Below are 27,917 nucleotides of genomic sequence, written 5' to 3'. Positions count from 1 at the left end.
CGCAGGCAGCAGGTAGAAGAGGTTTATTAGGCGACATGGACACAGCGGGGTACAGACTTAGTCCAGCAACCACACGTGGTGTCTGACCCATGGTGGGGAGGAGAGCCCCCCGCGGGAGCCCCTGCCTGGGGCCCGGCCTGCTTTGTTCCTCTCCAGCCACTTCTAATTCAAACCCAGCCAGGCTCCACCTCTCCCTTTGGCTGCCTCCCAGGTGGGGACAGGTGGGAGTGGAAGCAGAGGTGTTACCTGGTTACCCAGGTTACAGGTGGCCAGGCCTGGTTGCCAAGGTTACAGGCAGCAGGAACCCCACCCCCACTTTGCCACCGCCCCAGACAGGGCCGAGCACCCCACTAAACACCGGGTCAGGCCCTCAAATGTCTGCCAAGCCCCAACCACACGGCCCAGCACGACTGAGCAATGTGGGGGTCTGGGTGCACAACGGCCCCCGCACCGAGTGCCCAACTCCACTGCCAGAGCTGTCACACAGAGCTCATGTTTAATACAATGGGGGCTCCAGAGCAGAGGTGCTGAACCCCCACATCCTGGGGGCTGGGTGGGATCTCCTGTGGCCCTTGGCCAGGGAGCTGAAGGGCTGAGTGTGGAAGAGGGAGCCGGGGCTGTGAGGGTTTGGGGTGCTGCAGGGGAGGGCAGAGGTGAGAAAGCCACCCGCTGCAGGGAGGGAGGGAGGGATGAATGGGTGCAGAGGGGGAAGGCTGCACGGACAGGTGCAGGGGCCCAGACACGGGTAGCTCTGGGAAGCCTGTTCTTGGGGGGGGACCCAGTCTCTGCAGCTGAGGGGGCGTGGGGGGCATACCCCCCAAGCCCAGTGCTCTACCCCCATGTCCCATCCCATCCCGTCTCTGGCCCCACGGTCTGGGGGCCACCCCCCGGGCTCACCCACTTGCAGCACCGCCCCTCCTGGGGGCCACTCAGTCCAGTGGGGGGCCTGGCCCCGGCAGGGCCTGGTGGGGGTGGTAGGTGACTGGGGGGCTCCCGAGGAGTGGGGGGGCAGGGGAGAAAGGCAGCAGATGGCTGGACAGGACCATGGGGCTCAGAGTGTAGAGGGAGGTGGAGTCCTCGCCCAAGGGGGGGAGTAGGTCGAGGGGGCCGGGGGGCCCAGCCCCCCCCTCTCCAGGACCTGCCCCCCGGCGCTTCTTGCTCTTGGAGGAGACTTTGCGATTGCGCGTCTGGATGCCGTCCTTGCGCATTGTCAGGGGGCGATTGACCTGTGGGGAGGGAGAGCGCGGAACTCAGGCGCCTGCGCCCCCCTGCTGGCCGAATGCAGCACCCCCCACCCCACCCCACCCTGAACCAGGAGAGAACCCTGGCGTCCGGCTCCCAGCCCCTGCGTGGGGAGAGAACCCCGGCGTCCGGCTCCCAGCCCCTGCGTGGGGAGAGAACCCCGGCGTCCGGGTCGCAGCCCCCGCGTGGGGAGAGAACCCCAGTGTCCGGCTCCCAGACCCCGCGTGGGGAGAGAACCCCGGCGTCCGGCTCCCAGACCCCGCGTGGGGAGAGAACCCCAGTGTCCGGGTCGCAGCCCCTGCGTGGGGAGAGAACCCCGGTGTCCGGGTCGCAGCCCCTGCGTGGGGAGAGAACCCCGGCGTCTGGGTCACAGCCCCCAGGTGGGGAGAGAACCCCGGCATCTGGCTCCCATCCCCCGAGTGAGGAGAGAACCCCGGCATCCGGGTCGCAGCCCCCGAGTGGGCAGAGAACCCCAGCGTCCGGCTCCCGCCCCCGAGTGGGCAGAGAACCCCGATGTCCGGCTCCCACCCCCGGGTGGGCAGAGAACCCTGGCGTGCGGCTCCCACCCCCGAGTGGGCAGAGAACCCTGATGTCCGGCTCCCTCCCCGAGTGGGCAGAGAACCCTGGCGTGCGGCTCCCACCCCTGGGTGGGCAGAGAACCCCAGCGTCCGGCTCCTGCCCCCGGGTGGGCAGAGAACCCTGGCGTGCAGCTCCCACCCCCGGGTGGGCAGAGAACCCCGGTGTGCGGCTCCCGCCCCTGGGTGGGCAGAGAACCCCAGCGTCTGGCTCCCACCCCGGGTGGGCAGAGAACCCCGGCGTGCGGCTCACATTGTGCAGCTTGTAGTAGAGGCCGCAGGCGTTGCAGACAGGCTCCCCGCTGGCGTTGCGTCGCCACAGGGTGGTGGTGCTGGTCTGGCAGTTGCTGCACTGGGTGCCCGCTCGCTTGCTGACGATCTGAGGAGACACAGGAGCGAGGGTTGGGGTGGGCGTCCCATGGTGTGGGGGGCACTGGGGGGGGTCTCGGTGTGTGGGGCTGCACTGGACAGGAATGTCTGGGGGAAAAGGACACCCAGGGCATTGGTGGCTCGTCACCGGCAGGTTCCCTCCAATTTTTCCATCCATGCGCAGAATAATTTTTGTCATATGCACCGAGGTGAGTGGATGTGCACCACTGATCGCCTGGTGCCAGCTGGGGTGGTGCTCCTCCACGGGGTGCAGGGTCCCACTCACCAGGCGTGTGGAGGCCGAGGAGGGCCAGGGGGATCTGGGTCGAGGGGTCCCACTCACCAGGCATGTGGAGGCCGAGGAGGGCCGGGGGGATCTGGGTGTTGGGGTCCCACTCACCAGGCGTTTGGAGGCTGAGGAGCGCCGGGTGGATCTGGGCTGGGGGTCCCACTCACCAGGCGTTTGGAGGCCGAGGTGGGCCGGGTGGATCTGGGCTGGGGGTCCCACTCACCAGGCGCTTGGAGGCCAAGGAGGGCCGGGGGGATCTCGGCAGTGGGGGGGTCCCACTCACCAGGCGTGTGGAGGCCGAGGAGGGCCGGGGGGATCTGGGTGTGGGGGTCCCACTCACCAGGCGTGTGGAGGCTGAGGAGGGCCGGGGGGATCTGGGTGTGGGGGTCCCACTCACCAGGCGTGTGGAGGCTGAGGAGGGCCAGGGGGATCGAAGAGGGCCGGGGGGATCTGGGCGGTGGGGGGGTCCCACTCACCAGGCGTGTGGAGGCCGAGGAGGGCCAGGGGGACCTGGGGTGGGGGGTCCCACTCACCAGGCGTTTCTTGGGCCGGATGAGGGGCCGGTTCTGGCCGTTCATCTTGTGGTAGAGTCCGCAGGCATTACACAGGTAGTGCCCGGTGCCGTCCCGGCGCCACAGCGGGGTGGCCGTTGCCCCACAGTTCACACACTCCCGCGCCTCTGAGGGAACGGGACAGGGAAACTGAGTCAGTGACGGGGCTGTTCCTCGGCGCTGCCCCCCAGCCCCCGCCCGAAGGAAGCTCTCACCACACGGGGATGGCGGCAGGGCCGCCCGCAGCTTGGGCGAGTACCCTGCCATCAGGGGGCTCCCGCTGGGCTGGTAGAGCCCGAACTCCGGGCTCCCGGTGTAGGCAGGTTGGAGGGCCCCAGTGGGGGGCGCCAAGGTCAGCAGGTCCACACTGGGGGGGCTCATCCGCTCTGTCTTCAGCATCTCCAGGAACTTGGGGCTGCCCTTGTCCGCTGGCGGCTGCTCCTTGGGCGAGGGGGGGCTGTAGGCAGAGGAGCAGGGGGGAGCTGGATAGAGTGGCACCCCAGCCTGGGGCTTGCCATAGGAGACGGGGGTCCAGGCGGTGGTGGTGTAGGGGTGCCCCTCCACCCACTGCAGCCCGTTGAGCAGGGGGTACGCTGGGCGCACTGCAGGAGGTGAACGAGAAGAGGAAAGGGGTTAGTGGGGGCTCTCGTGGCCTTGCCCACAGAACAGGGGCACCCGCTGGGACCCCACAGCCAGGGGGAGGCCACCGCAGGATGGGATGGGATGCTGGGCTGAGGAGGCCCCACTGGCCTTCAGGGACACTTCTGCCGGCTGGCGACCTACCTGGGGAATGGCGGTAGGACTCTGGCGTCCGGGAGAAGTAGGAGGTGAGCGTGCTGGGGTCCAGCCCCTCAGCTCCTTGGAAGAAGACTGTGGGGTCATCAGCTGGTGTGAGGAGCGGGGCCTCCAGGAACTGGGGAGTCACTTCCGCCCCTCCCACAGTGGCAAAATCCATCCCTGGCACACGCCTGAGCTACAGGGCACAAGACACACGGCTCAGAACACCTGGGTTCTCTCCCCGGCTCTGGGACGGGAGCAGGGGCTGGTGCTTAGAGGGAGGAGGGGATGGCCCGGACCCCTGGGTTCCCTCCTGGTTCTGGCAAGTGAGTGGGGGCAGGTGTTTAGAGCAGGAAGCCTGGGGGCCAGGACTCCTGGGTCCCATCTCTGGCTCTGGGAAGGAAGTGGGGCTGTGGCAGAAGAGAATCAGCCACAAGGCAAAGGAAGCCCAGCGAGGGGAGCGAGGCTGCCCCCCGAGCCTCGCCCCACGGGTCAGACAGGAGCTGGCGGCTGGCGTCCCGCATGGGCCCAGCCGGCTCAGGCCCGAGTGGCTCAGCCCCGGGCATGAAGGCCAGGGCCGGGCAGGACCAGGACCGAGGAGGGGAGTGCGGCTCAGGCGCTCACCGCACCCGCATTGGCGAGGGCAGAGCCACAGGCGGCCCAGCCTGTCTGTCCTGCGTCCGCCCCTCCGGACAGCCACCTGCTGGCTGCCGGCCCCACTCACCCTGCCCCCTCCATCCCACCTCACAGCGTGTGCAGCCTCCCGCCTGCCCCACTCATCCTGCCCCCTCCATCTCACCTCACAGCGTGCGCAGCCTCCCGCCTGCCCCACTCATCCTGCCCCCTCCATCCCACCTCACAGCGTGTGCAGCCTCCCGCCTGCCCCACTCACCCTGCCCCCTCCATCTCACCTCACAGCCTGTGCAGCCTCCCGCCTGCCCCACTCATCCTGCCCCCTCCATCCCACCTCACAGCCTGTGCAGCCTCCCGCCCCCCACCCATCCTGCCCCCTCCATCCCACCTCACAGCCTGCGCAGCCTCCCGCCTGCCCCACCCATCCTGCCCCCTCCATCTCACCTCACAGCGTGTGCAGCCTCCCGCCTGCCCCACTCATCCTGCCCCCTCCATCTCACCTCACAGCGTGTGCAGCCTCCCGCCTGCCCCACTCATCCTGCCCCCTCCATCCCACCTCACAGCCTGTGCAGCCTCCCGCCTGCCCCACTCATCCTGCCCCCTCCATCCCACCTCACAGCGTGTGCAGCCTCCCGCCTGCCCCACTCACCCTGCCCCCTCCATCCCACCTCACAGCGTGCGCAGCCTCCCGCCTGCCCCACTCATCCTGCCCCCTCCATCCCACCTCACAGCGTGTGCAGCCTCCCGCCTGCCCCACTCATCCTGCCCCCTCCATCCCACCTCACAGCATGTGCAGCCTCCCGCCCCCCACCCACCCTGCCCCCTCCATCCCACCTCACAGCGTGTGCAGCCTCCCGCCCCCCACCCATCCTGCCCCCTCCATCCCACCTCACAGCGTGTGCAGCCTCCCGCCTGCCCCACTCATCCTGCCCCCTCCATCCCACCTCACAGCCTGCGCAGCCTCCCGCCTGCCCCACTCATCCTGCCCCCTCCATCCCACCTCACAGCGTGTGCAGCCTCCCGCCTGCCCCACTCATCCTGTCCCCTCCATCCCACCTCACAGCCTGTGCAGCCTCCCGCCTGCCCCACCCATCCTGCCCCCTCCACCCCACCTCACAGCCTGCGCAGCCTCCCGCCTGCCCCACCCATCCTGCCCCCTCCACCCCACCTCACAGCCTGCGCAGCCTCCCGCCTGCCCCACCCATCCTGCCCCCTCCACCCCACCTCACAGCCTGCGCAGCCTCCCGCCTGCCCCACCCATCCTGCCCCCTCCACCCCACCTCACAGCCTGTGCAGCCTCCCGCCTGCCCCACCCATCCTGCCCCCTCCACCCCACCTCACAGCGTGTGCAGCCTCCCGCCCCCCACCCATCCTGCCCCCTCCATCCCACCTCACAGCGTGTGCAGCCTCCCGCCTGCCCCACTCATCCTGCCCCCTCCATCCCACCTTACAGCCTGTGCAGCCTCCCGCCCCCCACCCATCCTGCCCCCTCCACCCCACCTCACAGCCTGCGCAGCCTCCCGCCTGCCCCACCCATCCTGCCCCCTCCATCCCACCTCACAGCCTGTGCAGCCTCCCGCCTGCCCCACTCATCCTGCCCCCTCCATCCCACCTCACAGCCTGTGCAGCCTCCCGCCCCCCACCCATCCTGCCCCCTCCATCCCACCTTACAGCGTGTGCAGCCTCCCGCCTGCCCCACCCATCCTGCCCCCTCCATCCCACCTTACAGCGTGTGCAGCCTCCCGCCCCCCACCCATCCTGCCCCCTCCACCCCACCTCAGAGCCTGTGCAGCCTCCCGCCTGCCCCACACATCCTGCCCCCTCCACCCCACCTCACAGCCTGTGCAGCCTCCCGCCCCCCACCCATCCTGCCCCCTCCATCCCACCTCACAGCGTCTGCAGCCTCCCGCCTGCCCCACCCATCCTGCCCCCTCCACCCCACCTCACAGCCTGTGCAGCCTCCCGCCTGCCCCACACATCCTGCCCCCTCCACCCCACCTCACAGCCTGTGCAGCCTCCCGCCCCCCACCCATCCTGCCCCCTCCATCCCACCTCACAGCCTGCGCAGCCTCCAGCCTGCCCCACTCATCCTGCCCCCTCCATCCCACCTCACAGCCTGCGCAGACTCCCGCCTGCCCCACTCATCCTGCCCCCTCCACCCCACCTCACAGCCTGTGCAGCCTCCCGCCTGCCCCACTCATCCATCCCACCTCACAGCGTGTGCAGCCTCCCGCCTGCCCCACTCATCCTGCCCCCTCCATCCCACCTCACAGCCTGTGCAGCCTCCCGCCTGCCCCACCCATTCTGCCCCCTCCATCCCACCTCACAGCATGTGCAGCCTCCCGCCCCCCACCCATCCTGCCCCCTCCATCCCACCTCACAGCGTGTGCAGCCTCCCGCCCCCCACCCATCCTGCCCCCTCCATCCCACCTCCCAGCGTGTGCAGCCTCCCGCCCCCCACCCATCCTGCCCCCTCCATCCCACCTCACAGCGTGTGCAGCCTCCCGCCCCCCACCCATCCTGCCCCCTCCATCCCACCTCACAGCCTGTGCAGCCTCCCGCCTGCCCCACCCATTCTGCCCCCTCCATCCCACCTCACAGCATGTGCAGCCTCCCGCCCCCCACCCATCCTGCCCCCTCCATCCCACCTCACAGCGTGTGCAGCCTCCCGCCCCCCACCCATCCTGCCCCCTCCATCCCACCTCACAGCGTGTGCAGCCTCCCGCCCCCCACCCATCCTGCCCCCTCCATCCCACCTCACAGCCTGCGCAGCCTCCCGCCTGCCCCACTCATCCTGCCCCCTCCATCCCACCTCACAGCATGTGCAGCCTCCCGCCTGCCCCACTCATCCTGCCCCCTCCATCCCACCTCACAGCATGTGCAGCCTCCCGCCTGCCCCACTCATCCTGCCCCCTCCATCCCACCTCACAGCCTGTGCAGCCTCCCGCCCCCCACCCATCCTGCCCCCTCCACCCCACCTCACAGCCTGTGCAGCCTCCCGCCCCCCACCCATCCTGCCCCCTCCATCCCACCTCACAGCCTGCGCAGCCTCCCGCCTGCCCCACTCATCCTGCCCCCTCCATCCCACCTCACAGCCTGCGCAGCCTCCCGCCTGCCCCACTCATCCTGCCCCCTCCATCCCACCTCACAGCATGTGCAGCCTCCCGCCCCCCACCCATCCTGCCCCCTCCATCCCACCTTACAGCCTGTGCAGCCTCCCGCCTGCCCCACCCATCCTGCCCCCTCCATCCCACCTTACAGCGTGTGCAGCTTCCCACCCCCCACCCATCCTGCCCCCTCCACCCCACCTCACAGCCTGTGCAGCCTCCCGCCTGCCCCACCCATCCTGCCCCCTCCATCCCACCTCACAGCCTGTGCAGCCTCCCGCCTGCCCCACCCATCCTGCCCCCTCCACCCCACCTCACAGCATGTGCAGCCTCCCGCCCCCCACCCATCCTGCCCCCTCCATCCCACCTCACAGCCTGTGCAGCCTCCCGCCTGCCCCACCCATCCTGCCCCCTCCATCCCACCTCACAGCCTGTGCAGCCTCCCGCCTGCCCCACCCATCCTGCCCCCTCCACCCCACCTCACAGCCTGTGCAGCCTCCCGCCTGCCCCACCCATCCTGCCCCCTCCATCCCACCTTACAGCGTGTGCAGCCTCCCGCCCCCCACCCATCCTGTCCCCTCCATCCCACCTTACAGCGTGCGCAGCCTCCCACCCCGCACCCATCCTGTCCCCTCCATCCCACCTTACAGCGTGTGCAGCCCTCCCGCCTGCCCCATCCATCCTGCCCCCTCCATCCCACCTTACAGCGTGCGCAGCCCTCCCGCCTGCCCCCCTCCACCCCACCTTACAGCATGTGCAGCCCTCCCGCCCCCCACCCATCCTGCCCCCTCCACCCCACCTTACAGCGTGCGCAGCCTCCCGCCCCCCACCCATCCTGTCCCCTCCATCCCACCTTACAGCGTGTGCAGCCCTCCCGCCTGCCCCATCCATCCTGCCCCCTCCATCCCACCTTACAGTGTGTGCAGCCTCCCGCCTGCCCCCCTCCACCCCACCTTACAGCGTGTGCAGCCCTCCCGCCTGCCCCATCCATCCTGCCCCCTCCATCCCACCTTACAGCGTGCGCAGCCCTCCCGCCTGCCCCATCCATCCTGCCCCCTCCATCCCACCTTACAGCGTGTGCAGCCCTCCCGCCTGCCCCATCCATCCTGCCCCCTCCATCCCACCTTACAGCGTGTGCAGCCCTCCCGCCTGCCCCATCCATCCTGCCCCCCTCCCCCACATACACCTGTTTGTCTGCAGCCGCCAGCCAGGCCCCCGCCCTGCACTACAGCCTCTGGTGCCCCCGGTTCAGGACTTTCCCGGAAGGCCCAGCCCTGCTGCCAGGCAATCTCTGCATCTCTGTCTCTGTCTGTCTCCCCATCACACACTCCGGGCTTCTTCTGAGAACTGGGGTGGCCCCTTTCCTCCCGACCCTATCTACCCCACATCTCGCCTTGGCCACCCTACCCCTTTGGGGAGCTCCACCTCACCCCCAGCCACAGGCCGGCCGCAAAGGGGGCCCGGGGCCCTTCCCCTCCTTGAGCCCCCCTTCCCTTGCACGGAGCCCAGCCCCCCGCTAAACCTGGGACCTCACTCCCCTGCCAGGGCCAGGGGCTGAACCCAGGCGTCCAGGCTGCCAGGGCAGACTCCATGTGGAGGAAGTTGGCAGGGACTCAAAGCTGATTTCAAAAGCTGCCTTGCCTCATGTGTGCCAACGCAGCAGAGATGGGGCAGATAACCAACCACCCTACAGTGGGCGGAGTGCTGGGAGCCAGGACGCCTGGGTTCTCCCCCACCCGAGGCTCTGTTTAAAGGTCTGCCGGTGGGGGGGGCGTGTGTTTCTCTCTCTCTCTCTCTCTCACTCACACACACACACACACACACAGAGTTGTGGTTCTTCTCACCGTGACTTTTGTTGCTTTTACTATTTCCATTTGTATCTCCGAAGTTTAGTCCAGCCTTGCTCCCAGCACCCACTCCATCTCCATCCACACCCCCAGCCAGTGCTTAACACACACACACAAACACACCCACCCCACCCAACCACAAACACCACCCACAATCCAAGGGCACAAGGACACACACAGAGATGGAGACAACACACAGGCGCACACATGCTACAAAGGCAGAAAACCAAAGAGCAGAGAAACCACCACTCCCTCAGCAACACACAGCCCCGCAATATAATAGACACACAAACACAGCACAAAACACACTCTACAACATACCACACCCTCAGAACAACACACAAACACCCCACTCAGCCACCATTAAGTGTGTCCCAAACAACACACCCTCAGCGCCAATGCTACACTCAGACACACACCACTGACAAAGCTCCACACAGCAACAACACTCACAGTCTCCACACACTCCCTATCCCATGGACACAACACACACAAGCCAGCAAGAAAACACAGGTCCCCTGCACCCCAGCTAAGAGATACACACCAAAAAACAATCACGCACTGGGAAATCCAGCACCCCACACAGATACAGCAAATCAGCACAACACATCAAGTTGCTGCCACCTGACACATAAACGGCGCCCCCCTACGGCACCACACAAACCCACGGCTCCAGCCACACGCAGAGAGCACCACACAAACACCTCAGCACTGCAACAGTACAACTCTGAGTCACATAAAGACATACAACAGCACACAACCCAAACTCACACCAACCACCATAACCCACCACCAGACACACAACTCCAGGAGGCACCCCAGCAACACCACAAAGACACCCACCCACCGCCAGACACACAACTCCAGGAGATACTGCGACAATGCTGCAAAGGCACACACCCACCGCCGGACACACAACTCCAGGAGGCACCACGACAATGCTGCAAAGACACCCACCCATTGCCGGACACACAACTCCAGGAGGCACCGCGACAACCCCGCAAAGACACACACCCACCGCCAGACACATGACTCCAGGAGGCACCACGACAACCCCGCAAAGACACACACCCACCGCCAGACACATGACTCCAGGAGGCACCGCGACAACCCCGCAAAGACACACACCCACCACCAGACACACGACTCCAGGAGGCACCGTGACAACCCTGCAAAGACACACACCCACCGCCAGACACACAACTCCAGGAGGCATCGCAGCAACGCTGCAAAGACCCCCCTGTAACACCAGCCTATGGCCCCCATCAGAGACCCCCTCCCCACCAGTGCCACCAGCTCCATCCCCTTTAACCAGCTCCATAACCGAGTGCAGCAGCGCACAAGAGCCCCCCGCCCCGACCTCTGCATCGTGGGGCCAGCACCAGGCGGGCGGGGGGGTGAATCGGACGTGTGGGGCCCAACGATTATACCACTGTTATCGGGGTCAGGGCCTCAGATAAGAAATAGCTGGAGATAAAATTATCTCTCCTGCCTCGACAGGCAGCTCACACAGCAGCTACAGGTCTGCCCTGCCAAGCTCGCTGCCGGGACCAAGGTGTATTTCTGCCCCCCGCCTCCCCCAACGCACCTTGCGAAGGCTTCGACAGAACCCAGGCGTCCGAGCGGCTGAGAGGAGAGAGCAGAAGGTAAATTTTCTGAACCTCTGGGGTACCGAATTCTTCCTTTTAGCTGCCTCCACCCCTCAGAGAAGAGGGGTGATGGGTGGGGAGGAGCTGGGAGCCAGAACTCTGGGTTCTAGCCCTGGCTCTGGGCATAGGGCAGAGTACTCATCACCAATGGGTTTTGGAAGCTGTTTGATGAGGGGGCTGGGAAGCGTCTCTAATTGGGGGGAGGCATTTCTCCTCCTCCTGGCCCCTGCGCCCCACACGAGACTGACCATCTCCAGGCAAGGCAGACCTCACCCCAAGCACAGCTCCACCACTGCCCCCCAGCCAAGGGGGAGCTCCAGTGGGAGGGGAACCCCAACGTTCACCAGGAAAGGGCCCCAGCAGCTTCCGCCACCTGCCTGTCCTCTCACCTCTGTAGTCGCCAAGCCCCCACCCCCACGCATCTGGCCGTTCCAACCCACCTGCGGGCGGACCTCAGGTCCCAGGGCAGCTCCGCTTGGGTCCCCGTGCTCTGCCCATTAACTCGGGCTCTTCTCTCCCATGCCTCTGCCTGCCGCCCCCAACCCCCAGTTCCCTGGCACCCTACTGTTCACAAGCGCCCCTCTGGCTGCACAGGTCCCACTGCCCTGGCCTCCGTCCCGTCCACGCTCCTTTGGCCTCTCTGCTCCGGGACAGAGCCTGGCTGCCCATCTGCACCGCCCTAGAGCTCTGCCGTGGACAGACACTCACCTGGAGCGGGGCCCGCCCACGTGGGGGCCAGGCAACCCCTAGGCAGCCTTCGAGGGAGGCTCTGAAGTGCCCAGAGCTCCCCTCGACCCAGGCAGCCGTGGGTCTGCCCTGACTTGCTGGGTGGCTCCCAGAGGCAGACAGAAGTGGGGAGGGAGAGGCTGCAAATGACACAGCAGCCCAGGCGGGCGCGGTCCCGCCTTCTCAGACCGGCTGGGCGTTGTGGGGCACAGGGAAGGGAGGGGAGGGGAGAGCTGTGGGGGTCCCCAGCCTCCTCCCTGGAGGGCACAATTACACCCGAGGTACAGTGGGGAGCGAGAGAGAGAGAGAGAGCCCCCAACCTGGCTTTGGTACAGGAGGAGATGGGTTGTGGGGCTGGGAAGCAGGAGAGGGGGTCCAGTGCTTAGGGGTAGAAGGGCGGGATGCTCAGGAGGAGGCAGGTGAGCACTGGAGGGAGGGCTGGAGTTTGGGGATCTCCTTGCTGCAGCTCCCCACTGACACAGGGGAAGGGAGGCAGCTAAGGACCCCTAAACATTTCATACACAGAGGGAGATGGCAGCGGGTGCTGCTTATAGGGGACAGGCCCCATTCCCCGCCCCTGAGCCAGCCTGGCCCGGCGGGAACCAGCACCCCTGGAGAGGACAGGCCCCTGCCCAATACTCACGTCCTGGGGCTGAGTGAGAGCTGGTGCCCCCTACAGGGGACAGACCCCTGCCCCATTCCCTGCCCCGAGCCAGCCCAACCCTGCCCTGCCCTGGGCCAGGTGGGAACCTGAACCCCCAGAGGGGACAGGCCCTGCCCCACTAACGGCCTGGCCAGTTTGGGGCCAGGGAGGCTCTGGCAGCAGGCCTGGGAGTCCCCGATAAGCCCTTATCTGATACCAGGCCAGGAGCTGGCAGTTGGGGTTGGCAGATTCTCGGTGATGGGGCAAGGAATGCGGCAGGCGGTGGCGCTGGGCTGTGCTGGCTGGGATGAGGGACAGAAGGAGAGTAACAGCCTTGGTGTGGGAGATACACGGCCTCCGGTCACCCGCTGAGTCGAAGGTGGGAGGCCACTGTCCTCTTGACCTGGTCAGTCCATGGCCTCTGCTGGTGTCCCAGAGCCAGGGAGAGAACCCAGGAGTCCTGGCTCCCAGCCCCCTGCTCTAACCACTAGCCCCCACGGTGGCTGTAGATGGGGCATCTCCAACACATTTGCTGATAGAAACTGATGCTGGTGATCTGTCAGAAATGGCTCGGCTGAGCCCCGAGTCCCACGCAGGCGGCGGGGGGGGGGGGGTCTAACCCAGAGTTCTGGGGAAGCCAGCGGCTGCTTCTCCGAAAACATCCTCCTTATCTCCACCAGCCAGATAAAGGGGAAGGAGCTGAGCAACAGAGCGAGAAGCCCAAACTCGGCCCTGCCAGAGCCCCTCACACCCGCCCCGCAGCCCCTGCCGGCCCAGCCCTGCCGGTGCCCCTCACACCCGCCCACAGCCCCTGCCGGCCCAGCCCTGCCGGTGCCCCTCACACCCGCCCCGCAGCCCCTGCCGGCCCAGCCCTGCCGGTGCCCCTCACACCCGCCCCGCAGCCCCTGCCGGCCCAGCCCTGCCGGTGCCCCTCACTCCCGCCCCGCAGCCCCTGCCGGCCCAGCCCTGCCAGAGCCCCTCACACCCACCCTGCAGCCCCTGCCGGCCCAGCCCTGCCGGTGCCCCTCACACCCGCCCGCAGCCCCTGCCGGCCCAGCCCTGCCGGTGCCCCTCACACCCGCCCCGCAGCCCCTGCCGGCCCAGCCCTGCCGGTGCCCCTCACTCCTGCCCCGCAGCCCCTGCCGGCCCAGCCCTGCCAGAGCCCCTCACACCCGCCCCGCAGCCCCTGCCGGCCCAGCCCTGCCGGTGCCCCTCACACCCGCCCGCAGCCCCTGCCGGCCCAGCCCTGCCAGAGCCCCTCACTCCCACCTACAGCCCCTGCCAGCCCAACCCTGCCGGTGCCCCTCACTCCCACCTACAGCCCCTGCCAGCCCAGCCCTGCCGGTGCCCCTCACTCCTGCCCCGCAGCCCCCCCAGCCCAGCCCTGCCGGTGCCCCTCACTCCCACCTACAGCCCCTGCCAGCCCAGCCCTGCCGGTGCCCCTCACTCCCACCCACAGCCTCTGCCGGCCCAGCCCTGCCGGTGCCCCTCACTCCCGCCCCACAGCCCCTGCCGGCCCAGCCCTGCCGGTGCCCCTCACTCCCGCCCCGCAGCCCCTGCCGGCCCAGCCCTGCCGGTGCCCCTCACTCCCGCCCTGCAGCCCCTGCCGGCCCAGCCCTGCTGGTGCCCCTCACTCCCGCCCCGCAGCCCCTGCCGGCCCAGCCCTGCCGGTGCCCCTCACTCCTGCCCCGCAGCCCCCCCGGCCCAGCCCTGCCAGTGCCCCTCACTCCCACCTACAGCCCCTGCCGGCCCAGCCCTGCCAGTGACCCTCACACCCGCCCTGCAGCCCCCCCAGCCCAGCCCTGCCAGTGCCCCTCACTCCCACCTACAGCCCCTCCCAGCCCAGCCCTGCCGGTGCCCCTCACTCCCGCCCCACAGCCCCTGCCGGCCCAGCCCTGCCGGTGCCCCTCACACCCACCCCGCAGCCCCGCCAGCCCAGCCCTACCGGTGCCCCTCACTCCACCCCGCAGCCCCTACTGGCCCAACCTTGGAGACCCCCAGGCCTGCTGGTTCCCCTCACTCCCACCCCACAGGCCCTGCTGGTGCAGCCCTGACCACCACCTCCCCACTGGTGTCCCTCTCACCCAGCACACAGCTCCCCGCAGCCCTACCCGTGTCCCTCACGCCCAACCCACAGCTCCTGCCAGCCCAGCCATTGCTGACCCAGCACCGTAAATCCTTGAGCATCAAGCAAAGATCAGTGTCCCTGGGCTAGTAAATACACTAGGACCTACAATAAGGGGAGCAGGGTCAAACGGCTTATTGTACTAACATGGTAATGAACAAGGCTGGAGGTCCCTGGTGCCCTCTGCTGGAGAGGATGGGCGCTCTCTGAGTGTCATGCTCCCTGTACAGCTACCCCATAATGGAGAGTCTCCGTCTACTCACCCTTTCCCCAGGGCGGAGCTCGGCTGCCAGATGGCTCCAATCTCCCCTCGCTGAGCTGGCTCAGCTCTCGTGATCGCCTGCCCAGCATCTCTGCCCGTGCGTGATTGCTCCTCTCCCAGTCCCCTCGACGCTCTGGGCACCGGGGGGGGCAGGAGCCTATGGGTGTGGGGAGGAAATGGGTGAGATGGGGTACATGGGGGGCGCCCCTTGGCACCAGTCACCACTCCAACAGTGCTACATCCCTCCTAGAGCTGGAAGGGACCTCACGGGGTCATCGAGTCCAGTCCCATCCTCCCAGCAGGACAAGCACCAACTCTCACAGGTGCGTGTTGAATCCAGCCTGCCCGTTTTCGGAGCGCGGCTGCTGTGCGGCGCTCAACGAGCTCACGGGGTGGAGAGCAGCAGAACAGCCTCGACTTCTCCAGGCCAGCGGCCCCAGCGCATGTAACCCGGGGGGCACAGGCCTGGGCACAGTGGCAGAATGGGGGCTGCTGCTCTAGGCCTGGGGGGCAGGGCACAGGGAAGCTAGACTGTGGGGGATGGAGCCCCTGGGGTACAGGGAACTCAGCCAACAGACACTACGAACCACAGCACCAGCTCAGCTAATGCCCCTTTGGGAATGGGATCTGGGCCGACGCGACCCCCCCAGGAGTCCAGCAGAACCCTGGGGGTGGCTGAGGGTTGGTATCAGGGCCCGCTTTGGAGCTAGGCTGCGTCTGGCTTTAACCGCCAGCCATCAGTTCTTGATCTGGCTCCCCATCCAGCAAGACAGCAACTCGCTTCCCCTGCTTGGCCAGCTGCCTGGGAGTCACTGTGGGCTCAGGCCAACCACGAACTCCTCACCTGGGCAGGTCCCACGGAAACCTTGCTGGTTCTGCACCAGGCCTCCTCCCCACCCGCAGGGCTCTGGCTCTGGCTCTGGCTCTCATCCCCTTGCTGCAGAAAGGGGTGGCAGACGCCCTCCAAGGATGCACCCCTAAGAAAAAAAAGCCATTTGCTGGCCCAGGGTCGTGCCTGCTGATGGCTTCAGAGGAGATGTACCCGACCAGCCAAGGTCTCGACAACAAGTGCCAGCTCCTGGCTGTCAGAGGCATAGGGATGAGGCAGCGTCCTGGCCACCCTGACTAACGGCCACCCATGGACCCGTTCTCTGACCCTGTTTTGCGTGTCCCTCCCCTTCTTTGGCGCGTTAGATGTGAGCCACTTGGACAAGGAGCAGACTTTTCTTACCCCACGAGACCCAAGCAGGGCCGGGAGAACGGTCCTGGTCCTTCCCCAGAGGGAAGCAGCAGGGCAGACGCAGTCAATGCATAGATCTGCTGTGAGTTAGGAAGAACAGGCCTTGCAGGCTTTCCAGGTGAGATGACAAGACACTGCCCACGCCGCTCACGTTGCAGAACGCTTGGGCTTCACTGCAGCTTTGTACGCAGACGCTGCGAAGGTCAGACATGTTTAAATCAGTGGGTCCAGAGAACTTCAATCCAAGAGTGTTACGAGAGCTGGCCAAGGGGCCAGCTGCACATTCAGTGTTGATTTGCAGTAAGTCTTGGAGTGCAGGGGAAGGTCGGGAAGACTGGAATAAAACTATTGTGCACATTTTTTAAAAGGGCTAAACAGGACGAGGCAGATACTCACAGGCCTGTCAGCCTGACCTCCGTCCTGGGAGGGTAGTGGAGTGGCTGAGCCAGGACGTGATTAAGGGAAAATGAAAGAAGAACGAGGTAATTAATGCCACTCAACGTGGGCTTGCAGAAAACGGATCCCAGCAAACTAACTTGCTTCTATGGAGGAGATTGCATGTTGGGTTGCTAAAAATGCCAGTGCTGAGGTAAGGCAGACTTGGGTAACTTGTTTGGCTTGGTCTCACATGCTGCTTTGATTAGAAATAAATTCACACCATGTAACATTAACACAGCCTGCATGACAGTCTGAAACCTGACAAAGTGATAGATCTCAGAACGTCGCTGGAAAGAGGGAACAAGCCTAGAGTGGGGGACCCCTGGAACCAGCACCTGGCCTGGCTCTGGGAGAGAACATAAAATCACCCCTGTGGAAGGCTGGAGACAACACAACATTGCGGGCGCATAATGCAGGCAGCAGGGCAGAGATACAGTCACCCGGGCTGTGTGGGAAACCAGGCCAAACGCGAACACATCCGCCTGGAGATGAGCCAAGCATGGCAGCTGTGTGGAAGGGCTCGGCTTGGCTCAGCTCTGCACAGCAAACTCTGAGAAAACAACTTGGGGGCCACGGGGGAAATAAGAGAACAGCAGCTCCCTGCGTGGAGCCAGTGGGACCCTGGGGCATACAAAGGGGGCTCCTGAGTCAGGCAGAGAGGGGATTTGGGCAAACAGCCCCCAGCTGCACCGCGCTCTCCACCCTCACCACGAAACCTCCGAAGAGACCCTTGGCAAGGGGGAGGCCACTGGGTTGTGGGGCTGACTGGAGCAGGGCGCTGGTGCTCCCCGGCCTGCTCCGCTCTGGTCGCTACTCTCAGATGGGAAGCTCTGAGGGGCACCCGGCGCAGCACAGGCCTGGGGTACCCCAATACCCACTGTACGTGCCCAGCGCTCCCGGAGCGGAGCACACCTGACAGGTGCAGTAAGTGCAGCCCGAGGGGCAAAGGAGCGACTGCTGGTGATGGAGAGGCAGGGCCCTGAGGCGGCACACCACACGTGCCAGAGCGCAGGGAGGCGGGAGGGACGGCAGAGGCGGGACGCGGGCTGGAAGGAGTGCGACGGGCGTGCGAGAGGAAGACGGGAACAGGCCTAGAGGGGAATGGAGGGAGACGAGGCTGGAGCAGGGCAGGAAAGGGAGGGCTCCACCCCCCAGCGCGGGCCAGGCGGGCACATGGTGAGAGAGATAACGCTATCTCCTCACTCAGGCCGGGTGGCTGTCACCGTCTGTCACTGCCATGAGAACAGGGCTGCCAGGCAGAGCCAGAGCCTGAACCCAGGAGTCCTGGCTCCCAGCTCCCCTCCCCCCGCCCTGAGCCAGAGCCTGAACCCAGGAGTCCTGGTTCCCAGCTCCCCGCCCCCGCCCTGAGCCAGAGCCTGAACCCAGGAGTCCTGGCTCCCAGCTCCCCTCCCCGAGCCAGAGCCTGAACCCAGGAGTCCTGGCTCCCAGCTCCCCTCCCCCCGCCCTGAGCCAGAGCCTGAACCCAGGAGTCCTGGCTCCCAGCTCCCCTCCCCCGGCCCTGAGCCAGAGCCTGAACCCAGGAGTCCTGGCTCCCAGCTCCCCTCCCCCCGCCCCGAGCCAGAGCCTGAACCCAGGAGTCCTGGCTCCCAGCTTCCCTCCCCTCCCAGAGCCAGAGCCAGAGATTGAACCCAGGAGTCCTGGCTCCCAGCTCCCCTCCCCCCGCCCCGAGCCAGAGCCTGAACCCAGGAGTCCTGGCTCCCAGCTTCCCTCCCCTCCCCTCCCAGAGCCAGAGCCAGAGATTGAACCCAGGAGTCCTGGCTCCCAGCTCCCCTCCCCTCCCCAAGCCAGAGCCTGAACCCAGGAGTCCTGGCTCCCAGCTCCCCTCCCCGAGCCAGAGCCAGAGCCAGAGCCTGAACCCAGAAGTCCTGGCTCCCAGTTCCCCTCCCTCCCCTCCCCGAGCCAGAGCCAGAGACTGAACCCAGGAGTCCTGGCTCCCAGCTCCCCTCCCAGAGCCAGGGCCTTGCTACCACACACCGCTGGACGGGGACAATTCCAGGAAAGGGCCTGGGAGTCGAGTCACAGTAAACGAGAGCCATTTAATTAGAAAACTCCACGACGCCCACATCCAGAGAGCACCAAGACCCAAAGTGGGTGGCAGGCAGCGGAGACAACCTTCGCCTCCTACTGGTCTGCGGCCTCCCTGGCCCTCCGGAAACAGGCCCCAGATCCCATTTTCCACCGCCCTGGGGCAGAGTGGGAGCCGGCTAGGGGAGACAAGCCTGAACCCCACTCCCTGCCCTTCCCCAGCCAGCCCGTCACTCTTTGGGGCCATACAGCAGCTGGTGCCCCCCACAGGGACAGGCCCCTTTCCCAGCCCCCTGAGCCAGCCAGGCACCCCCTGGGCTGCATGGGAGCCGGTGCTCCCCAAGGGGACAGGCCCCATTACCAGCCCCCCGAGCCAGCCAGGCACCCCCTGGGCTGCATGGGAGCCGGCACCCACCGAGGGGACAGGCCCCATTCCCACCTTCACCCCCACACCACATAAGGGGCCACCAATTCAGGATCCACCACGGATTTCTCCACCGGCCGCTCTACATGGAAATCATGCTGGTGCTGGGGTCCCTGCCGGGCCATCCGGCTGCCCCGCTGGGGCACAGGCAGCTCTGAGTGGTGGGCAGGCAGAGGGGCTGTGAAGAAATAGGGGTGCACCAAGGCCTGGGGGCACAGAGAGGGTTAACTTGATCAGCCCTTCCCCCACACCTGGCAGGCCAGACTATGTTGCACTCTGGTGGCAGCCTGAGATATTGCACCCCACCTCTGCCCCACGGCACTCCCTGCTCTGCCCCACTGTGACTTGTGCCCAGCTCCTCGCCCCTCCTCCAACCCATGCCACTCCCCCGCTCAGCCCCTCGCCCCTCCTCCGCCCCAAGGCACCACCCACTCAGCCCCACTGTGACCAGTGCCCTGCCCCCACCTCCTCTGCCCCACGGCACCCCCCGTTCAGCCCCACTCTGACTAGTGCCCAGCCTCTCACCGCTCCTCCACCCCATGGTGCCCCCGCTCAGCCCCCTGCCCCACCTCCACCCCACAGCGCCCCCTGGTGAGCCCCTCCCCTCCTCCGTCCGTACCTGGGCTGCCCTCACACGCTCCCGGGAAGGGTACAGCAGGAAGCACCTGAGCAGCTGCAGGGACTGTGGGGGGGCATCGGGCAGCACCTCCTCCAGTGGGACAGGTGGCTTCTGCTTGAAACAGATCTTGTTGTAGTCAGGCAGCTCGGGGAGTTCCTGCCACAAGAGGCTGCTGGTTTGAAAACCCAGGAGTCCGGCTCCCAGCCCCCCGCTATACGCACCAGCCCCACTGCCCCCCCGGCGCCGGGAGAGAACCCAGGAGTCCGGCTCCCAGCCCCCCGCTATACGCACCAGCCCCACTGCTCCCCCCGCGCCGGGAGAGAACCCAGGAGTCCGGCTCCCAGCCCCCCGCTATACGCACCAGCCCCACTGCCCCCCCCCGCGCCGGGAGAGAACCCAGGAGTCCGGCTCCCAGCCCCCCGCTATACGCACCAGCCCCACTGCCCCCCCCGCGCCGGGAGAGAAGCCAGGAGTCCGGCTCCCAGCCCCCCGCTATACGCACCAGCCCCACTGCCCCCCCGGCGCCGGGAGAGAACCCAGGAGTCCGGCTCCCAGCCCCCCGCTATACGCACCAGCCCCACTGCCCCCCCCGCGCCGGGAGAGAACCCAGGAGTCCGGCTCCCAGCCCCCCGCTATACGCACCAGCCCCACTGCCCCCCCCGCGCCGGGAGAGAAGCCAGGAGTCCGGCTCCCAGCCCCCCGCTATACGCACCAGCCCCACTGCCCCCCCGGCGCCGGGAGAGAACCCAGGAGTCCGGCTCCCAGCCCCCTGCTATATGCACCAGCCCACTGCCCTCCCGGCGCCGGGAGAGAACCCAGGAGTCCGGCTCCCAGCCCCCCGCTATACGCACCAGCCCCACTGCCCCCTCCGCGCCGGAAGAGAAGCCAGGAGTCCGGCTCCCAGCCCCCCGCTATACGCACCAGCCCCACTGCCCCCCCCTGCGCCAGGAGAGAAGCCAGGAGTCCGGCTCCCAGCCCCCCGCTATACGCACCAGCCCCACTGCCCCCCCCCTGCGCCGGGAGAGAAGCCAGGAGTCCGGCTCCCAGCCCCCCGCTATATGCACCAGCCCACTGCCCCCCCGCGCCGGGAGAGAACCCAGGAGTCCGGCTCCCAGCCCCCCGCTATACGCACCAGCCCCACTGCCCCCCCCTGCGCCGGGAGAGAACCCAGGAGTCCGGCTCCCAGCCCCCCGCTATATGCACCAGCCCACTGCCCCCCCCGTGCTGGGAGAGAACCCAGGAGTCCGGCTCCCAGCCCCCCGCTATACGCACCAGCCCCACTGCCCCCCCCCGCGCCGGGAGAGAACCCAGGAGTCCGACTCCCAATTCCTGCTATACACACCAGCCCCACTGCCCCCGCACGCCAGGAGTCCAGCTCCCACCCCCCCGCTATATGTACCAGCCCCACTGGCCCCCCGCCAGGAGAGGACCCAGGAGTCCGGCTCCCAGCCCTGCCCCCGTCCGAGACCGGGAGCGAATGCTGGCGGCCTGGCTGGTGGGTCCTCACCGGCCACGTGTGCTGGGTGGGGGTACCCAGGATGCGAAGGACACAGCACAGCTGCTCTATGTCGTTCTCCCCGGGGAAGAGGGGTGAGTTGTTCAGCAGTTCAGCGAAGATGCAGCCCACAGCCCTGGAGCAGCCGAACAGGGAGCAATGCAGGAGTGCTCCATGAGTGACGCCCAAGCCACCATGGCCACGGCAGCTGCTGGGAAATCCACACCAGCCCCACCCCGCGCAGCAGTTGGGGAGAAGACAATTTGGGGTTCAGATTAGCCCCTTGACTCCAGCCTCAGCTGTGGGCCCCCCATTTGGGCCTGCATTAGATGGGACGTCCCTAGGCCTCCTGGCAGTGGGAGACATGTCCCAGCGGGATGCCTGGCTGAAGCACTGATCGCTGCAGGGCTGGGAATGGCCCGAGGTGAGTGAGAGATCCCTGGTCACGTCTGCGCTTAGGGAACAGGAGCGAGGGAGCCCCTGCATGTGCACAGGGCTGTGTGGGAACCGAGGGGTCCAGCCCCAGAAGAGGGGTCACTGTGGGAAGAACATGGCCACGCCTAGGGCTAGTGTAAGAAGGGAGGCCAGCATGGCCACATCCTGCCGCCAAACGAGGCAGGAGCCAGAAAACAAGCTAGCTCCAGCACACGGCTCTGTGCACCCACATGGGACTCAGACTGGAGCCCTGGGGCCAGGGAACTCACCACAGGTCCACACCTTCGTCGTACCTCCTAGCACCGTAGAGCAGCTCTGGGGCACGGTACCACCTACCAGGCAACAGAGAGAAGGCTACAGGCCCTGCTGCTCTCGCTAACCGCTAGGCACCAGTCCCTGACAGCCAGAGAGAGAACCCCGACGACCTGGCTCCCAACCGTCCCCTGCTCTGACACCCTCAGAGCCAGGGAGACAGCCCAGCATCCTGGGCCCTGCACAGCATTCCCTGTCAGCTGAGCGCTGGGGCGGCTGCCCCCCATTAGCAGAGCGCCCTCAGCTGCCCGCAGTGGGCGATGCTCATCCACACAGGCCTTGGATGGATGGAAAAAACAGGAGGAACACTGCTCCCACCCCCGGCCAGCTCTGGCCCACCAGGCCCCCTCCACTCCACTCCCCTCCCTGAGCTGGGGAGAGAACCCAGGAGCCCATTTCCTGGTCCCTGTCTCCATGCACAGCCCTGGCTCTGTGGCCCATGGTCCCAGCCCAGAGCCCGGCCACTCCCACACACCTGGTGGCCACCTGGTGGCTGTAGAGCCGGCTGTCGTCGCTGGAGAACAGTCTGGCCAGGCCAAAATCTGCAATCTTCAGCTGCCCCGTGGAGCTGATGAGTAAATTGGCTGGTTTCAGATCCTGCTGGGAACAACGAGCAGGCTCGAATGGGGAGTCGGGGGCATTGGGAGCCAGGACTCCTGGGTTCTCTCTGGCGCTGGGAGGGCAGTGGGGTCTGGTGGTTAGAGCAAGGGGCTGGGAGTCAGGACTCCTGGGTTCTCTCTCCAGCTCTGGGAGGGCAGTAGGAGCTGGTGGTTGATGCAGGGAGCTGGGGCTCCTGGGTTCTCCCTGGTGCTGGGAGAGCAGGGGGAGCTGGACTTGTGGGTTCTCTCCCCAGTGCTGGGAGGGCAGTAGGGGCTGGTGGTTAGAGTGGGAGGTAGGAGCCAGGAAGGGGTTGGACTCACTCGATGCATGATGCTATTGGCGTGGCAGAAAGCCACCCCCTGCAGCAGCATGAGCATGTACCCTTTCACCTGGGCCTGCGTGAGGGGCTGCTGGGCATTGCGGATCACCTCAGCCAGGTCTGACAGCATGTACTCAAACACCAGCACAAAGCCCGCGCCGTGTGGGAACACAGCCTTCAGCTTCACCACCTGTCATGGAGAGACAGAGTGAAGCCATGAGACCTTCCACCCTTAGGGCTCAACCATGAACCCATCTACTCCTGTATCCCGCCTGGGCTCCCAACCACCAGCCCACTCACTCCGGTAGTCCACCTTCAGCCAGAGCCTTGGGCCCAGCCAGCCCAGCCTCTGCTGCCCCAGACCAGTTTGACTGATGCACATGGGCCTTTCTCCCAGATGGGCCCCCAAACCCTCTGCTTTCCTGGGATTTTAAATAACCGAGTGTCTATCAGCAACATGGTTGCTATGGAAACAAAGAAAGAACATGATAGAGACACAAGAGTAAACAAAAAAAGAGATCAAGAGAAGAGAATGCATAAAAAAGGATGACAAAGAAAGAACATGAGGAATGAAAAACAATCCAATGGAAGGAAAGAACAAAGGAAAAAGGAACTAGACAAGGGCAGAAAAAGAAAATGACAGGCCTGAGAAGAACTGGCAAGTGATTGATTTCTTGGTTGTGGGTGAACTGAATGAGCTGGGAAAAAACTTGATTAGTTTTGAACTGAAGTTTTCCAGGTTCAAAGAACCAAACAAGCCCCTGACAGTTTCATCGGTCTCACAATAAACCCGTTAAGCATTCCCCCACCATCTTCATTTCATTCTGGGGAGAAGATGGAAACTTCTGCATTTGCAAATAGTTTTTGTGCCTCAAAAATGCATTTTATGGTACCTTGATTCTGTTGAATTTGTTTTGCCCAGCAGAAAGAGTAGAGAGAGAGAGAGAGAGAGAGAGAGAGAAAAGGTCAACTCCCACACGACAGTGCTAGACAATGCAGTATGGGAAGGTGGAGGGCAGCCATCTGTGGGGAAGGAACAAGTTCAGAACTATCTAGAAAAACTAGATGCACACAAGTCCATGGGTCTGGATTTAATGCACCCCAGGGTACTGAGGGAATTGGCAGATGTCATTGCTGAGTCTTTGCCCATTATCTTTGAAGACTCTTGGTGATCAGGGGAGATACCGGATGACTGGAAGAAGGCAAACGTAGTGCCCATCTTTAAAAAAGGAAAGAAGGACAATCCAGGGAACTCTAGACCGGTCAGCCTTACCTCAAGCCCTGGGAAAATCATGGAGGGGATCCTCAAGGAATCCATTTTGGAGCACTTGGAAGAGGGGAAGTGATCAAGAGTAGTCAGCATGGCTTCACCAGGGGCAAGTCCTGCCTGAGCAATCTGACTAGCTTCTATGACGAGATAAGAGGCTCTGTGGACATGCAGAAGTCAGTGGATGTGATATACCTTGACTTCAGCAAAGCTTTTGGTACAGTCTCCTACAACATTTTTGCCCATAAGTTAAGGAAGTACTGAGTGGATCCATGGACTATAAGATGGATAGAAAACTGGCTTGACGGTCAGGCCCAACAGGTAGTGGTCAATGGCTCAATATCTGGATGTTGGTCGGTTTCAAGCAGAGTGCCCCAAGGCTTAGTTCTGGGGCCGGTGTTGTTCAACATCTTTATTAATGACCTGGATGAGGGACTGGGTTGCACCCTCAGCAAGTTTGCGGATGACACAAAACTAGGGGGAGAGGTAGATACATTGGAGGGTAGAGAGAGAATCCAGAGGGACCTGGATAAATTGGAGGACTGGGCCAAAAGAAATCTGATGCGGATCAACAAGGAGAAGTGCAGAGTCCTGAACTTGGGACAGAAGAATCCCAGACATTGTTACAGGCTGGGGACCGACTGGCTAAGTAGCAATACAGCAGAAAAGGACCTGAGGATTCTGGTGGATGAGAGGCTGGATATGAGTAAACAGTGCGCCCTTGTAGCCAAGAAGGCTAACGGCATATTCGGGTGCATGAGAAGGAGCATTTTGAGCAGATCTAGAGAAGCGGTTGTTCCCCTCTATTCAGCACTGGTGAGGCCACATCTGGAATATTGTGCCCAGTTTCGGGCCCCCCAGTATGGAAAGGATGGGGATGTGCTGGAGCAGGTTCAGCAGAGGGCAACAAAAATGATGAAGGGGCTGGAGCACAAGACCTATGAGGACAGGCTGAGGGATTTGGGCTTGTTTAGTTTCCAGAAGAGAAGACTTAGAGGCGATTTAATAGCAGCCTTCAACTTCCTGAAGGGGAGCTCTAAAGAGGAGGGTGAGAAACTGTTCTCAGTGGTGTCAGATGGCAGAACAAGGAGCAATGGGCTGAAGTTGAAGAGGGGGAGGTGTAGGTGTAGATATTAGGAAAAACTACTTCACCAGGCGGGCGGTGAAGCACTGGAATGTGTTGCCTAGAGAGGTGGTGGATTCTCCATCCCTTGAGGTTTTTAAGTCCCAGCTGGACAAGGTCCTGGCTGGGATGGCTTACTGGGGGTTGATCCTGCTTGAAGCAGGGGGCTGGACTAGATGACCTCCTGAGGTCCCTTCCAGCCCTGGGATTCTATAAAAAAAAAAAGAAAGGAAAATACAGAAAAAGAAAGAAAGAAAACAGGGCACAAGAAGAAACCCAGCCCATGTACTCCACAGGCAGAAGGAAGCTGCAGGCCAGGTGACATAGGGATGTGTAGAAACAGTCTCTGCACACCACTGCTGGAGTTCAGAAAGGGAAAGGGACCAAGAGGTCACCGCATTCAGACCCCACTATACCTCACTCTGCTCCCAGAGCCTGGAAGAGAACCCAGGAGTCCTGGCTCCAGCCCTGCTCCCCACCACCCATAACTGCTAGACACCACTCCCAGAGCCTAAGAAAAAACTAAGAGTCCTGGCTGTAGCAACCCTGGATCCGTATACACTGCTGAGTAAACTACGTATATCAATCTCCCTAGACACTCAGTGGCAGATTTAAGGGTGACAGTCCTGAAACAAAAACATTTCAAAAGTCAAATGGAGAGAGAAATCTCTGAGCTGCAATTCATCTGCAAATTTGACTCCATTAACCATAGATTAAACAGAGAATGGGGGCGGCTCACAGCTTACAAAGACAGCTTCTCTGCTCTGGGTGTTAGTACCTCCCCCTTAGACTCTGACAAAGGCTCACATATCACTGTCTGATATGACTTATTTTTCCCTCTCTTGATAAGTACTGTTGATACTGGGCCACTTCCACCTTGCTGAATAGACCTTGTCAGCCCTTTCCCTCCCTCTTACTGGAACCCCCCTCTTTAAATGCCCCTCTGAACCCCCCCCACTCATGCATCTGATGAGGCGGGTCTTTGCCCACGAAAGCTCATGCTCCAAATATCTGTTAGTCTATAAGATGCCACTAGACTTCTTGTTGTTCTCGAACCTACAAACTGACACGGCTCCTCTCTGATACGTATATCATATGCATATAATAGAATGGTGCTGTATGCTCAATAAAGGCAGCGTTGTTGCCTTGTCCCTCTAAAAAGATCCCGTCTGTGGCTTTGAAGCATAACATGGCTCCCAGCCCCCACTCACATGCGGATTCTCCTCAATCTCTTGCAGGGCTTTGATCTCTCGCAGTGCCTGGTTTGGAATCCCATCATCAAGTCTCCGCAGAGCCACCTTCTTCAGTGCCACAGTTTCTCCTGTCTGGGGAGAAGGATGCGGTCAGAACAGAACAAAGGACTCCTGGCTCCCTGCCTCCCACCCCAACCACTGGGCCCCACTCCCCTCCCAGGTGTGGGAGAGATCCCCGGGATCCTGGCTCACAGCCCTGGGTGATGGGGTGCATCAAAGACTCTTCTTCCCAGTCTCACTTCTATGTTCTTGGCTTTGAACACAATGCCGTGGGCTCCTTCTCCAATCCTGCCCAGTATGATGTACTGATCCATGCTGGTCTCACTGGTTTGAACTGGAAACTGTGCAGGGAGGGAAATTAATATTCTGTTACTGACTGGACCAGCACCGCACCCCCACAACCACTGGCAAGGGGCTCTCTACATTGTTGGGTCCCGGGGCAGGAGACACCCCAGCCCAAAATGCCCAGATCCTCACCCCACCTGTGAGGCACACCTAAGGCACTGGGGGCTACTGGGGGACCCTTTCCCAGAATGCACTGCTCCCCACCCGTCTGAGGGGACCCTTTCCCAGAATGCACCGCTCCCCACCCGGCTGAGGGGACCCCTTCCCACAATGCACCGCTCCCCACCCCGTCTGAGGGGACCCTTTCCCAGAATGCACCGCTCCCCACCCGGCTGAGGGGACCCCTTCCCACAATGCACCGCTCCCCACCCATCTGAGGGGACCCTTTCCCAGAATGCACCGCTCCCCACCCGTCTGAGGGGACCCCTTCCCACAATGCATCGCTCCCCACCCCGTCTGAGGGGACCCTTTCCCAGAATGCACCGCTCCCCACCCGGCTGAGGGGACCCCTTCCCACAATGCACCGCTCCCCACCCCGTCTGAGGGGACCCTTTCCCAGAATGCACCGCTCCCCACCCGGCTGAGGGGACCCCTTCCCACAATGCACCGCTCCCCACCCCGTCTGAGGGGACCCTTTCCCAGAATGCACCGCTCCCCACCCGGCTGAGGGGATCCCTTCCCACAATGCACCGCTCCCCACCCCGTCTGAGGGGACCCTTTCCCAGAATGCACCGCTCCCCACCCGGCTGAGGGGACCCCTTCCCACAATGCACCGCTCCCCACCTCGTCTGAGGGGACCCTTTCCCAGAATGCACCGCTCCCCACCCGGCTGAGGGGATCCCTTCCCACAATGCACCGCTCCCCACCCCGTCTGAGGGGACCCTTTCCCAGAATGCACCGCTCCCCACCCGGCTGAGGGGACCCCTTCCCACAATGCACCGCTCCCGCCCCGGTACTCCCGTTTGTGGTCTCCGCGTCGTGCTCCCCACCCGCCCCAGTACCTGGCGCTCCCTGGCAACGGGGCCTGTTGCCTAGCAACGCGGCCCGGAAGTGCCTGCAGCCAGCGCGGCCCGAGGGCTGGGCTGCCGGACGCCTGAGTTCCTCCCCGCCCCCCGCAGCGCCCCCTGGGCCCGGCCGGTGGAGGCGTCGGGGAGCGGCGCTCCCGTGTGCGGCTGGCGGAGGAGTTGGGGGAAGGCAGAGCCCCGG

The 27,917-nt window shown here is 64.2% G+C and overlaps 2 protein-coding genes across 24 annotated transcripts; both read right to left on the bottom strand.

Annotated features, from left to right (window-relative positions):
• Window positions 1-8: 8 nt before the first annotated feature.
• Window positions 9-16,164, bottom strand: GATA1 (GATA binding protein 1). 10 transcript variants are annotated; one of them, XM_075017499.1, is made up of 8 exons: window positions 16,027-16,164; window positions 15,640-15,772; window positions 14,797-14,952; window positions 3,810-3,994; window positions 3,242-3,628; window positions 3,009-3,154; window positions 2,071-2,196; window positions 9-1,226 (listed from the first exon to the last, which is right to left on the bottom strand). In XM_075017499.1, exons 2-8 carry the CDS (start codon window positions 15,723-15,725, stop codon window positions 930-932), a joined length of 1,383 nt encoding a protein of 460 aa, XP_074873600.1. In that variant the 5' UTR covers window positions 15,726-15,772; window positions 16,027-16,164; the 3' UTR covers window positions 9-929. The 10 variants fall into 10 exon arrangements, with proteins under 10 accessions (XP_074873600.1, XP_074873602.1, XP_074873601.1 ...); XM_075017501.1 differs by lacking the exon at window positions 15,640-15,772 and adding an exon at window positions 10,979-11,016 and having other exon boundaries at window positions 3,810-3,999; window positions 16,027-16,095; XM_075017500.1 differs by lacking the exon at window positions 16,027-16,164 and adding an exon at window positions 10,979-11,016 and having other exon boundaries at window positions 3,810-3,999; window positions 15,640-15,753.
• Window positions 16,108-27,898, bottom strand: CDK20 (cyclin dependent kinase 20). Of its 14 annotated transcripts, none has more exons than XR_012648591.1 (9): window positions 26,606-26,940; window positions 26,325-26,438; window positions 22,725-22,913; window positions 22,280-22,401; window positions 21,762-21,824; window positions 21,070-21,193; window positions 19,563-19,718; window positions 18,959-19,121; window positions 16,125-16,229 (listed from the first exon to the last, which is right to left on the bottom strand). XR_012648591.1 is itself a non-coding variant. In XM_075017541.1 (9 exons), the coding sequence occupies exons 1-8, from the start codon at window positions 26,678-26,680 to the stop codon at window positions 18,961-18,963; spliced, it is 1,032 nt and encodes a 343-aa protein (XP_074873642.1). In that variant the 5' UTR covers window positions 26,681-26,940; the 3' UTR covers window positions 16,125-16,229; window positions 18,959-18,960. The 14 variants fall into 14 exon arrangements, 13 of the variants coding, with proteins under 13 accessions (XP_074873649.1, XP_074873642.1, XP_074873640.1 ...); XM_075017541.1 differs by having other exon boundaries at window positions 18,959-19,149; XM_075017539.1 differs by lacking the exon at window positions 16,125-16,229 and adding an exon at window positions 17,472-17,564 and having other exon boundaries at window positions 18,959-19,149.
• Between the last annotated feature and the right edge of the window lie 19 nt (window positions 27,899-27,917).

Source organism: Carettochelys insculpta, chromosome 22 (genome assembly GCF_033958435.1).
Source record: "Carettochelys insculpta isolate YL-2023 chromosome 22, ASM3395843v1, whole genome shotgun sequence".
Taxonomy (NCBI): Eukaryota; Metazoa; Chordata; order Testudines; family Carettochelyidae; genus Carettochelys; species Carettochelys insculpta.
Note: the sequence above shows the minus strand (reverse complement) of the source record. Positions and strands in the feature narration are given on the sequence as shown.